Source organism: Sinocyclocheilus grahami, unplaced genomic scaffold (genome assembly GCF_001515645.1).
Source record: "Sinocyclocheilus grahami isolate Dianchi unplaced genomic scaffold, SAMN03320097.WGS_v1.1 scaffold234.1, whole genome shotgun sequence".
Taxonomy (NCBI): domain Eukaryota; kingdom Metazoa; phylum Chordata; class Actinopteri; order Cypriniformes; family Cyprinidae; genus Sinocyclocheilus; species Sinocyclocheilus grahami.
In genome coordinates this window covers 1,586,086-1,600,379 of record NW_015505413.1, presented here as the reverse complement: position 1 = coordinate 1,600,379, position 14,294 = coordinate 1,586,086, and the positions used below count along the sequence as shown (strand labels likewise).

The 14,294-nt window shown below is 39.0% G+C and overlaps 1 protein-coding gene across 1 annotated transcript in view; it reads left to right on the top strand.

Annotated features, from left to right (window-relative positions):
* Nucleotides 1-14,294, top strand: part of LOC107597679 (CSC1-like protein 2) — a 33,431-nt gene that overhangs the window by 12,944 nt on the left and 6,193 nt on the right. Inside the window, exons 2-10 of the mRNA XM_016288843.1 lie at nt 3,426-3,650; nt 4,837-4,916; nt 6,355-6,399; nt 9,114-9,204; nt 10,718-10,755; nt 11,438-11,580; nt 11,701-11,752; nt 11,842-11,950; nt 13,462-13,532. Coding sequence (XP_016144329.1) covers nt 3,456-3,650; nt 4,837-4,916; nt 6,355-6,399; nt 9,114-9,204; nt 10,718-10,755; nt 11,438-11,580; nt 11,701-11,752; nt 11,842-11,950; nt 13,462-13,532 — 824 coding nt within the window. The 5' untranslated portion in view covers nt 3,426-3,455. The remainder of the gene's footprint in view (nt 1-3,425; nt 3,651-4,836; nt 4,917-6,354; nt 6,400-9,113; nt 9,205-10,717; nt 10,756-11,437; nt 11,581-11,700; nt 11,753-11,841; nt 11,951-13,461; nt 13,533-14,294) is intronic.

Here is a 14,294-nt window from a genome sequence, read left to right as displayed (position 1 = left end):
GTCTTGAATTTATTGACTTTGACTTGAATTTATATGAATTATCTTAAGACACAAAATTTGTTTAATATTTTATGCAGCACAGTAGGAAAAAAAAGAGTCAGAGAAAATAAAAATGTTGTACAAAAATTTTATTTCTTATTTCTATTCGTCTTGTCAGGATACAATTCGTTTAACAATGACAACACAATAGGAAAAAAGTGTTGCAGAGAGAAAAAAATAATGTAGGTTGTACAAAAATAGCCTATTAGCTATTTTTATTCGTCTTGTCAAAATACTAAATTTGTTTGACATTCCTCTGTTAACACAGTAGGAAAAGTGTCGCAGAGAAAAATAAATAAATACGACATCGTTCATTTAAAATGATAGGCCAAGCAAAATATAAACAAAACCGAGTTGAACATCCTTAAAGGACAGCGCATCCACACTTTGCTCCATCCTTATTCTGCTCTGTCACTCATCGACAACCTGCCTGTTCTCTCTGAAGGCCTTGTATTTCCCACCGGTACTGCCTGCTCTGAGCATCATTATGCACATGCTGCACATAGATCCCACAAATAAAACGCGTGACGCAGAAAGCATGCGTGCAAGCATGTGCATAACAGTCCGAGTGCAGGCTGTACCGGTGGTCAATAAGAATAAAGCTCCGATATGATGTTCTGAATGGACGTCAGGAACGGGATATTATTAGACCGCCCGCTCCCTTTCAAATTACAGCAGAGTTACCGACTACTACCGCGTTTTATATTTAGGAATTTAATACCACGGCGCAAAAAATCTGGTCAGTTCCCGCGGGAATGCAGACCTCTAGTTTGTAGTCTCGTCAAACTTGTTCAGATCTTAACAAGTGTCAGCATGTTACGGGAAAGGCACGTGCTTTACTGTAGTTTCCAGTGACCTGTTCAGAATCAGTTCTCTCATTGATCTGTTGACCACATTTTCAGACGTCTGGAAAACAGGTGAAAGAGCAGCAATCTTATCAGCGCATTTGGACTTACGACATCAGGATGCTTTCAACATGAGGTCTTCACAGGCCGGATTCAGACTGTTGGCTGTCAGACTCAGATGGAGCGCTGCTCAACATGCGTTTCGAATACGCCATGCCAGGAAATCACAAGATCTGTCCCGTGTGGCAGCAGGCCTAATTGAACGTAAATAAAGACGGGCTCTGTAATATGGATCATTTGCAATCTGATGCGTTTATTAGAGCTTGGCTGTCACAAGCTCGTAACGTTTTCTGTCATGTGCTGTTTGTTTTCATGACTCGGTATTAGCATTGAGTTCAGAAGAACAGCAGCGGGGTGGATGTCCCGGCCATCTGTCCCAAAGCCTAGAGACCCTAGTCTGACGTCTACAGGCAAGACGATAGGAACCTTTCAACGATTGCCAAAGGCAATGCATTAACATTCGCGAGTTATTAAATCCATTTAACATGCTTGAATTTATGCATCTCAATAATCTAATTTGACATCCCAACTGTTTGATTCTGTTTAGTGTGATCAAGTGTGCCAGTAACAATTGCAGAAGTTGGATTTTTCCCATGGGGATTTTTTAAAAACCTTCGTGTAGGATATATTTTAGTCTACCCCAATGCACAATATTGTTCTGTTTATTATAAATGTGCACTGCAGTTTTGTTGTCCCCTTTGAATGCTTGAGCTCTTGAAAGCGAAATGTTTTCTGATTGGCTGTCAATGATTTTATCGATCAAAAATATTTCTGAAAGTGATTCCAATGATATTCGTCATTGTCGTTATCATTATAGTCATGGTGTGGTATAGTTATATGCAGTCCAAGAATTAGAACGAGTATTGAATTTTGTGAATAGGCCTTTAAAAGCCATGAACCAAATCAACCAGCTGCAAAATGAAAAACAAAAAGTAGAGACTGGCTTGCATCATTTGCCGTCCTTAATGGGAGTGGGCGGCACTAAAGTGTGCTTTTGGTGATATTTGTTTGTCAAAATTCTATGATTGGTGGAAATTTATTTAGAGGGTAATGTAGTTTTTCACCAACCAGGAATTCTGCCGAGTGCTTACTTTTCTTGAGTTATCAGAAGTGAAATGATGTCAAAGATGATATGCTCATGACTGACCTCACTTTCAGCTGGTTTGACACAGAACTTGGTTTGTTACGAAACCCAGCGTGTGACTTTCTCTCCCCTATCACCCTTATATGCTGTATTTGTTTTCCATTGGAAAAGACAGAGTCCGTCCTGCTGTCACAATTAACATAACCTTGGTTCTGACATTAATCCACACTGAACAGCCCTTGTTTGTGTATGTTTCATTGCATTCTTTGTGCAATATATTAGTAAATGTAACTACAAATGACCAGCGGATTAAACTTTAAATGCAGACACCAGCTCATATTAACCCCACTTAATTGGATTGCATACTTTAAGCATCATTATCTTAGTATCATTGAGATACTAATATGAATGTTGTATTTTTTTATTATTCTTTTGTTGTGTTTTTGCTTATTGTATTTTAATATTTTATACATTTTTATTTCCGCTTTAGATCAGTATTTTGTTTTATGGGGCTTTTTAGACTGGAAAAAGGGGAAAGCATTTCAAACATCAACATTTCTTTTGTTTTTCACAGATGAAAGAAAAACTATTCTTTAATATTTGAAATATACAGTACTGGCTGGCGATTTTACACCGTTTCCTCAGGAAGAACTTGTTACAGTTGGCACATTTTGCTTCAGAGAGACAGCTTGAACTGACTGACCTCTGTTTGTCCATTGTCAAGTCGTTTCATGGCTAAACTCACTGTAGGAGGAATATAGATGTGTCTGTGTTGAGTCAGCGGCAGCATGCCAGAGCACAGCATGCACAGTCTTGGAGGTCCACAAATGTTTTAATGTAGAGCTCTGTTTTCAGTTACTCACAGCAAAGCTTTCGTGCAGTTGCATAATTCGCTAAGTCACACCTATAGGCACAGCGCTGTTTTATGGTATTGAGCTGCAGTTGCTGATGTGTGTCGATGTGTTTTCTCTGCATTCTCTCATAGGTTACCAGGACCGGTCTTTCCTGTCTGATTATTTCCAAAACCGTTCTCTTTACTTTCAGAAGAAAGCATGAGCAAGAGTCATTGTTTGTTTTGAATTTTGATTTTTAAATATGCTAGTTCAGCTATGTAATTCTCTATGAAATCTGAATTCTATAAGCCATTTCTTAAGTAGTTCACCTAAAAATGACGATACTGTTATAATTTACTCACCCTCATGTTGTTCCAAATTTCTGTAACTTGCTTTCTTCTGTACAATGCAAAAGACTCGCATGCAATGCGATGATGTGGACTATTTTGTCCATTGCCCATAAAGACCCCATGTGATCAATAATAGATCTTGGGGTCATCCGTATGCTGGTATACCCCTAAAAAATTTCACTTTTAAAATACACATCATTTTGTCTCCTTACAGGTGGAGTTTCAGTATGCAGCTGTACTGAGGATGCTGGCTGTCTTCGCTTTGCTCATGATGGCTACGACCGGTGAAGCGGAGTTCTGCCAAGGCTCTGAGAACTGCTCCAGCCCCAATGGCTCAAAGGACTTTTGCTTTTCGGCCCGGATCCGCAGCACCGTGCTCCAGGGCCTGCCCTTCGGAGGAGTGCCCACCGTACTTGCCCTTGACTTCATGTGCTTCTTGGTGCGCATCACAAGTTTACAATTTTCAGTTGATGTTTATTTGCCACGAGTTTGTCATTCAAAGTCAACATGGAATCAGTCTTTATTCTCTTTACTTTCTTAAAAGGTGGGGTAAGCGATTTCTGGTAGCAAATGTTGACATTTGAAATCACCATAGATACTGTATATATACATATCTATGGTCTACACTGGATGCAGCACGACACTACAAATCCCCGACAGAAAACTGCTGCTGCGTTCTATTTATGATGTATTGACACAAATTTCAAATGATTTTCAACGGTCGCTTTGTCGCATCCAGTGTACTAGACAGACTTTAGCTGTTGTGGCGCAGACACTGTGTTACTCGCCTATCAAGAAGAAACAAAGTAACCTCGGTGTCCGATCACAGTCCTTCCGCTCCTTGAGTTCTCTCCAGCGCTGGAAAGCTGATCCGATATTTACTAGGGATGCTCCGATCTGCCTTTTTCGCCTCCGATACCGATACCGATTCCGATACGTTATGCCATTTTACAAACATATATAATGTTTGTAAAATGGTACAGCTTTTTAAATATCTGAAAGTACACTCTTAATATCAGTCAGTCAAGCATTATAATATGATAATGAAGTATTATTTAATAATAGAAGTTTAGTAATTAGAATTAAAACTTGGTAACCATGAACTTAGGACTGGTGCTGGTGCTTTTTTTGGTCATTCAGTGTTCCTGTAAAAAGAACGAACAATAATACTGATAAGATATTATTATTAGTAGTATTATTATACGAATTCTACTAATAAGAACAATATAAAAACGCACTAAGGATTAATGAGCTACTGGATTCATGAATATTAATCAGGTTGTGTGCGTTTGCTCGAACTGATTCGCTGAAATCAAAACAGGGACGATAATAGGTGAGCACCAGCCAATGAGATTGTCGTTTGCGCATTAGTTCCGCCTACTACAGGAAAACCCGGCAGTTCTTAAAAGCTGAAGAATTCCAAAGGAACTCCGTTATTTTGACAGGAAAATACAACAAAGTATATCGTTTACATGTAGCGCATCGATTCTGCATGTTATGTAAGACTCTCGCTCTTTGCTCACAGTGAGAGAAAGCGACCCTCTGGTAAAAGGATTTGCATATGAATGCATGTGTGGAATGAGATGTGAATTTGATTGTGTAACATGGATATTCTGTGTCTCCAGGTGCTGCTATGTGTGTTCTCTGTCTTGAGGAAGGTGGCGTTTGATTATGGCCGTCTTGCGTTGGTCTCTGATGCCGACAGGTAAAAATTAATAGTAGATTTTTCTAATACTCTATTTTAAATGAAAATGAATTGACCATTTCGCACATAGACCTCTTCTGTGATTACTGTATTGTGCAATAATTCTAATTTGCATTACCGTAATATTAAAAAAGTAATTTTTATTCATGTACAATAAAAAAAAAACTATAAAACTGTCACGACTGCACTGTTACGGCCATATTCCCAGCGTGTCATACTGCGGCCTCAGTTGGCTGCATTATCACAGCATGCTCTTGGCCCCAATATAACCCCAAACAAACACTCATCTTTCTTGCACTGAGTAACATTTTGTGAAATCGTCAGACTATATATACTCCATTCATCAGTCATGGTTTGGACAAGACCTCTGATTAGGCGAAATAAAAGAGAAAATGCGTTTCTTGCATTTAACACTGCAAGCCAACAGCATGATCTCAGCAGCTGCGTAATGGGTTTAGCTAATGGATTGGTTGTACAGATCTGAAGCTTCTACCTTTCCAAAAGCTCAGCCAGTCTTATTTGATTAGTAATATGACTATGCCTTTCAATCACACTCACATCCTTCGATTTGAAAACTGGTTTGACCGGCATGTAAGTGCACAAGAGATTATGTTTAAGAGAGATCTGATTAATATTCCGGGCATCTCAAACATAATTTTTGTCCTGTCAGATCCAACAGTCACATTTTTACTAGGCAGATGTCAAAAGCTGCTCTTGATGTTTCAGGCTAGCACGTCTATTTAAAAAAAAAAAGGAATGATTCAGCTCAAGTCAGATCCACTCACTATATTTTAAGACGAAGTCTTGGGTGGCATCTAGCCATTTTTAAGGAGGTATCAACCCTTAAATAAATGTAATGGGTTTTTGTGTGTACGCACCCAAAATGTATCGATCTGTTTTGAACATATACCTCTATTAACATTTCCCTGAATTACAACACGTACATTATGACTTCTCAGTTCTCTATTTAAATGTCATAAAATTTCAGAGTGAAACCCTGAAAAGTCTGATCATGAAGCAGAGTGCCTGTTACAACTTGGCAGTGCATTACATTTTTAATGAATAATTCAACAGTTAAATACTGCACTTCTACCATTGTTATTACATGAGTTTGTCCCAAGGCATTTTCCTAGTTTTCATGCCTAAAACATGCTTTGTCGACCTGTTTTCTTATGTCACATATTAATCCTGCTTACAAACAGGTCAAGCTGACATTACTAGTTTAAAAGTGTGAAGTTTGTGGTGAAGTAATGTGGAACTGTAAAGCTGTCAACAAACCTGGAGCTAAAAAGGTTTGATTTAATTACATGTAATAACTTGCAGTCAAAGGAAATGTTGAATTACTAGTGTCATTGCATCTCAGTTGAGTAATAGTATGTTAGTTCATATTTTGACTAATTCCTGTTAAGCATGAACTTGAAGAATTTTTTTCCCTCAGCCGTAGGTGGAATCAGCACTATCAACGTCTGGACGAGCAGGAATAGTATGTGTTGTTTTAAACTTCATCTCTCTCTTTCAAGGACGCCTTGTGTCTGCTTTTTGAATTTACCCTCTGGCATTTCTTCTGCTGTGTGCTCTATCGGGAGAATTTGGGGTGAATTTGTCCACTGTGTACTGTTTCTAACTCATTTTACCTCTTTCTATTGTCCTTTTTTAAAACGACTTCCTTCCTAGAGGCCATTGGTTGAGGGTTTCTCAAGATACTCATCACATTTACCTGAACTAATCCATATAATTGTGTTTCTTATGGAGTGGTGTCTTTTAAAGGTGAATTGTGTAATTTCTGCACCAAGCGAAATTGTACAAGTTTCCAAACAGACTTCCTAAACTCTCCTACCACATTTTCTGCAGCTAAACAGATACTCCCAAACTCACAGCACAAGTTGGACCTCTCTAAAACAAACGGAGCAATGTTTTGCAAGTGTTAAACTCTTCAGAAAGTCAAACTACACATGGTTTACTTATAGTTTCTCTGCATGTTAAGCTGCACAAACTACACACTTCACCATTAAATAATATGTTTTCGTTCCATTAAGCGTGCACTTTCTGGCCAGGGTCTAGGTCGCACAGGGAAGAGGCGTACAGGGAGAGGTAAAACATCCTGTGGTGGCATAGAAAACCCCTGTGTAACTAGAAGACCTAGTTTTGATGGATACCTGTGATATGTCCAGTGACTGTTTTTGTCAATTGACAAATGGATAGGATTGATACTTATTCCAAGTGCCCTGTAAAAGTGGTCCTATAGAATCAGTCCGAATATTTGTGAATATTGTAGCCTGAGAATAACACATACATTGGCCCCAATAAAACATGTATGTATGCAAATGCTTTAGATGGCAAACTATCAAACGAAATGGCATTGACAATTTGATTTTAAAGAGAGCACAAGCACACTTTTAAAGGCGTCATATGATGTTGCTAAAAAGAACATTATTTTGTGTATTTGGTGTAATGAAATGTGTTTATGCGGTTTAAGGTTAAAAAAACACATTATTTTCCACATACTGTACATTGTTTCTCCTCTATGCCAAGCCTTTCTGAAATGCGTCGATTTTTACAAAGCTCATTGGTCTGAATTTCGTCCACGGTGAAAGCCGATCCGGTGATCCACAGCGCGAAGTTTGTAGTATTCCCTGAGCAACCAGCACGGCTCAGCTCCAGGCATGACGAAGCGGATATGGTCCTCTTTTGGAAGACCAAACAAAGTAGTTTCGCTTTCACAACGAAACACAGCGTCACACGCGACGGTGGCCTAGAGTGAGAGGAGGCCGGTGAGCTTGAGAATGGCGTGGCCGGTAGATTCGACAAAGGAGCGACCGGCGGGCTTGCGGCAACCAAATGTGGCGACCCCGGGCTGGACTCCGCTTCGTCCACGGTGAAAGCCGATCCGGTGATCCACAGCGCGAAGTTTGTAGTAATGTGACGACCCCGGGCTGGACTCCGCTTCATCCACGGTGAAAGCCGATCCGGTGATCCACAGCGCGAAGTTTGTAGTATTCCCTGAGCGACCAGCACGGCTCAGCTCCAGGCATGACGAAGCGGATATGGTCCTCTTTTTGGAAGACCAAACAAAGTAGTTTCGCTTTCACAACGAAACACACAGCGCCTTCACGACATGGCGGCGGCGGCAACAATACTACAGCGAGAATAAAAGTTACGCCTTCATTCTTTGCGTGAACATTTGGGCGCCGTTATGTAAATCTTCCCACATCGTGACGTAGACATGTGGGGGCGTGTTAGAACGAGCCGTTTTAGGTAAGCGTGGTTGACTCTTAACTTTTATAAAGAATATCTCTTTGGATTTGAGACTTTAGTCTTTGCAACTTTACAGATATTCTTTATGCACCAAGAGCTTGTAACACTTCAAAGAGAAAGGAAAACTTGAAATCGCATCATATGACCCCTTTAAGCTAAATGCAGTTGATATTTTGTTATGTAAGGCACTGAAGTTCATACTATGCTTTTGGAGGCCCCTGTATTATCCAGTAGAATTAAAGTAGTGTCTCTGTTCAGTTCTTGATGAGTCTTTCTCTGTTTAACACATTCTGGCTCTAATTAACTCTAAGGCTGATGATACACGGGGCAACTTTTTGAGCAATGTTGCCGTCAATGGGCAACTGGGTGAGACACAGGGCCAACGACCGATTTAAAGTATCCAGATAGAAATTTGTCACCCATTCTCAATGGAAAAGTTGCCTGGCAAAATTGCTCAAAATGTTGCCCCGTGTATCATCAGCCTAAATGTATGCTTTTTCTCTCTGCATGTTCTTCTCCTTTCTAGGTTTACTGCAGTCTCTTTGTGAACAGTTTGTGTGCAACGCCTCTCATCAACTGCTAATGCTAACTCTGTGTTTGAGTTTTTCGCACAGTCACTTTTTGCTGCATGCCTGACATGTGGTCAGCCTTGATATGGCCTGATGTAGCTGGAGTAATCCGAGCTTGGAAGGCCTAGCAGTGCCCATCATTTATTAATAAGCTGACATTGAATGGGCCCTGTGATGCTAAGATAAAGTGAACAATTATTAAAAGATTAGTTCATCCAGAAGTAAATTTTTTGTCATTTTCCAAAATTTATAATCCTGATTGTAATTACTGCTGAATGAAGTGGCATGCCATTAAGTGACTGTACACTTCTGTATTAGCTTGTGTGCTGTGCTCTGAGGGCATGTGTTTGATAATGTGTGTGTTTGTGTTCAGTGTGGCCTCCGCCATGCAGACGCCTGCTGACTCCCGATACGAGCGTCTCACCTCTGTGTCCAGCTCGGTCGACTTTGACCAAAGGGACAACGTAAGTAGCTTGCAAGGTCATTAATGTGGATGCCTATGGAATGGAATAGGAGCATCTTTTCATTTTACACTGTATTCTCCCTCCAATGTTAAAACATGTATGTAAAACAGCATTTAGTATGCAACAGTAAACAACTGTAATTTGTTAAATAGTAACTTCTAGACACATTTGAGTTGTGCATTTAGATAATATTCAACATACAGCATCAAAAACATTAGATATTCAGTGCACATTACTAAATAGTAAAATGATCCTGTGTTAATGCCCATTCACACCAAGAACTATAACTAAAACGATAACTCTATTAGTGTCCACACTAACACATAACATCATGCTTCAGTTATGTCACCTGTCACTTTAAATCTTCAAGCACTTTAAAGCTAAGTGGATTCTGATTCACTGTAAATATTTTTATCATTCATCAGTTACTGTAGAAAAATGAGTTCTGAAAGTGATTCTAATGATATTGTTCCTGTGTCCTTATTAGGGTTATTATCATTAATTAAAACTAAATAAAAAGCAGTTTTATTTCAGTTAACGGTTTATTTCAGCTAGTTGCCAAAGCATCATTTCTCATTTTCTTTTAGTTTAACTTAAAGTACTAAAATAACTAAAACCGAATTAAAAATCATGAAAACTGGAATAAAAATTGTTAAGACTAGTATGGACATATTTATTTAAAAAAAAAAAAAAAGATAAAACACTTACAAAATTACAAAAGTACTAATTACTCAAATCAAAATGGAAAATCAAAAATAAAAACGAATTCAAAATATTTATTCCAACTATAATAGTATATCAATAATACGGAAATAACACTGGCTTATTTTTATAGTTATGTAAAAGGGTGTGAACTTCCCTATTCACATAGAATTAGAATGACTATTAAAGCTTTATAGTTATAGAGATTATAACTATTATCATCCTTGTTGTGTACAGACCTTAAGGCTATATCTGCAGCACTTGACAAGTCGAGGGGTGCAAACACTGGCATGAGTCGTTTGAAAAGGAGATCAACCTCTAAATAGAAGATAAACTTGAGTGCATTAGATCATCCAGGTTTCTGTCCATATAGAAAATATGCATATTGTTCACAGTATACATACATACTACAAAAGTAGTAAAGGTGCTGTAAAAGTTTGCCATTCTGAACATACCCTTTGTCTTCCTTGCTCACATATTCACTCATGTTCACACAGTTTGAAAAGCCTACGCAGGAAGTATTTCTTGTCATCTACTATAGCTCTATCCCCCCCTTGATGCACACACACCTGTGGATTTCATAATAGCACACACAACACCTTTTGACAGCCATTTGTTTGCCTAACCCCCTCCCCTGCTGTGATCTGGAATAACTGCACTTATGTAAACCGGTGTCACGTGCACCCACACAGCTTCTAACAACTCCTCAAACTGCATTAGAGACTGTTGATGTCTCTGAATGTGGAGGTGGCTGACAGACAACGGTTAGAGTGCATTGAATGTGATGTTCTTTTCTTTGTCTCTGTAATAGGGCTTCTGTGCCTGGCTAACTGCCATCTTCAGGATAAAGTGAGTCATTTCTGCTTTTCCTTAATGAACATACTGTAACTACTGAAATTTCCAGAAAGACTTGCTGATTATCACAAAACCCCAGTACATTATAACCACATTTATATGTCAGCAATTCCCAGAGTCCTTTTCAAATTAGAAGGAATGAGGAAGAAAAATTTCAGTTTCAGTTATAAGAAGATTATCATATATTGTTTTGTTATATTATATTATACAATATTCTCTCTGTTATGCACTGTAATCAGATTTTCGTCAAATATTTATAGTTTATATTGTGAACTAAATATCGTGCTTGTTTAATAAAATACTACTAATACATAATGATAAATGTAAAAAGCAAATACATTACTGTTGGGTTTAAATTTAAAGGGGTCATATGATGCTTTTTTTAAAGATCATTATTTTGTGTATTTGGTGTAACAGAATATGTTGACATGCTTTAATGTTCAAAAAGCGCATTATTTTTCAAATACTGTACATTGTAGATATGTCTTCAGGGATCTTATCTATGCACAATCAGCTTGTAACACTCCAAAGAGAAAGGAAAACTTGAAATCGCATCATATGACCCCTTTAAGGTATATTGCTTCATGAAAATGGTATTTACCCATGAAGTCTGAATGAAATGGCATCAGGCTAAAAATGTTAATGTTATGCTGACATGCCTCTCTCACCCTTACAGAGATGACGAGATCAGGGAGAAGTGTGGTGAGGATTCCGTGCACTACCTCTCATTCCAGCGGCACATCATTGGTCTGTTGGTAGTGGTGGGCGTGCTCTCCGTGGGCATTGTCCTGCCCGTCAACTTCTCAGGAGACCTATTAGGTGAGTCAAAAAAGTTTGAGAAAGAGTCATCTAGGATTACACATCTGAACGCAGCCATTTGAGTTTGGCTTCCTGTCGTTTATATGACTAAAGACTCCCTATGATCTTCTCTTCCTGCAGAAGATAATGCCTATAGTTTTGGGCGAACTACAATAGCCAACTTAAAATCTGGGTAAGCCCCGGGTAATATCTGTGACACTGATATTACTCTTGAACGACTGTTGATGAATGAATCATCCCTTTGTTTTCACTCTCTTTCAGTAATAACCTGCTGTGGCTGCACACTACATTTGCCTTCTTCTATCTGTTACTGACTGTGTACAGCATGAGAAGACACACATCAAAGATGCACTACAAAGAGGACGACTTGGTGAGCAGAGACAACTTCACCAAAACACTGCACAGAAATGTTCTGAGTTCAGTAAAAGTTCCTATCTACAGCATATTTGGCATAATGTCCTTTACCACATAAAATAATCAAAGCTTATAATATGAGCATCACATTTCTGATTTTAAGCCCTCCAGAATGCTGGGCCATTTTAAAGGGGTCATATGATGCGATTTCAAGTTTTCCTTTCTCTTTGGAGTGTTACAAGCTGTTCGTGAATAGATAAGATCCCTAAAGTTGCAAAGACTAAAGTCTCAAACCCAAAGAGATATTCCTTATAAAAGTTAAGACTGGTCCACGCCCTCCTAAAACGCCTCATTTAAACGCGCCCCCACATGTCTATGTCACTGTGTGGGAAGATTTGCATAACACCGCCCAAATGTTCACGCAAAGAAAGAAGGCGTAACTTTATTGTTGCTGCCACCGCCGCCGCCATGTCGTGGCGATGCTGTGTGATTCGTTGCGAAAGTGAAACTACTTTGTTTGGCCTTCCAAAAGAGGACACGACTAGAAATCAGTGGTTAAGTTGTATTTACAACACTGTTCCAGAACACTTCAACCCAAATATTCAGATGTGTGCAGCACATTTTATGGAGGACTGTTTCCTGATCCTGGGAGAGTAGACTACAATGCCGGCTGTTCTGACTCACAGACTGGAAGTACGTTTTCATATTTAAAGGATTTGCCACTGACGATTCAAACGCGAGTTTTGAGCAGTGTAGAGCAGCGCTTGTTGTTTGTCATTTCTCCGATCACAAATGCAGATATTTATTTATGTTTATGCGGCGCGATGCAACGCAACGCGTAAAAAGACAGTGTAAGTCATTATAATCCGTAATTATGTCCCCACTGGATGCAACAGATCCCTCGTTTATAATGGGTTTTAATGGTTTTGTCTCATCGCTCCGGGACACGGCATCACAGTATGGTGAGGGGCGTAACATTTCCGTCACATGCTTGAGGTATTCGGCCAATCACAATGCACTGGATAGCTGGCCAATCAGAGCACACCTCGCTTTTCAGACCGATGAGCTTTGTAAAAATCGATGCGTTTCAGAAAGGCGGGGGATAGAGGAGAAACAATAATGTACAGTATGTGGAAAATAATGTGTTTTTTTAACCTTAAACCGCATAAACACATTACACTAAATACACAAAATAATGTTCTTTTTAGCAACATCATATGACCCCTTTAAGGTCGGGTCTTGGTTTTATCCACTGGGAAATTGAAAGGGGGGTTGAAAAATAAGAGGTTGGTGATGGTGAAGTTGTTCCAGAGGCATGTTACATTTCGATGAAAGATTACAAAGAAATACAATTACAATGTGCACAGATGAATCATCAAACAATGTAAACCTGGACAGTTATTTAATACATTTTAACACTGCAAACTGTCTCTTCACAGGCTAATTTTTTGCGTCAAATGATATATGTCTCTCCTGACTAAGGTCCATAACTTAACTCTGATGTCTCCAAATTGTCTCTGTTCACAGGTAAAACGCACTTTATTCATTAACGAGATCGCAAAATATGCAGAAGAGAGTCAAATAAAGCAGCATTTCGAGTAAGTTCTTGCTTAAGATACAAATTTTTTGTCACAATCTTAATTAGGATTTGCCTTCCCATCATCTGTAAGGGTAAGGTGTGTTATATATGCAAAGTGTGTATGACTTGCTTTCCTTTGTAGAACATTACAAGAAAATAATTTGATAGCTAAATGTCTAATCCAAGTCAACGGGGTCTAATATTTGTTGGATATTCTTTTGTGTTCTGCGTAAGTCAGTCATGTGAGGGAAAGTAAATGATGACAGAATTTTCATTTTTGGGTGGACTGTCCCTTTAAGAGTTCCCAGTCCACACAGTAAATTGACAATGACCAACTTTAATTGGCTCTAAAGTGATCATGTGGCTACAAGATGCTCAGTGTGTCCATCCACAGTTTATCTAATCCCATTTACTGCTAAAGAATGTGTGGGGACAATACATGTCTTTAACTTCTTCTGGGTCAAGGATTTCTAGAACAAGACTGTGGGGCCAAAGTGACCACCAAACCAATTGAGAAAGAGAAAGCAGAATGTGTAGATAGAGGAAAAAGAGGAAGAATAGAACAAACACAAAAGAGAGCAGAAGGGATATCAGTCTCGCAGACGTTTCAAAGCATATTGCAGTCTGTCCTACTGCAGCCAACTGGGAAAAGAGTAATCAGTCCTTTAGACTCCCACAGACCTATTACTTTAGAATGGATGGAAATTTTGACATTATAGTGTACACATTATATTCCACTAATGTCTTCGGTGTTGTGTGTACATCGTCTCAAATAGGCTGC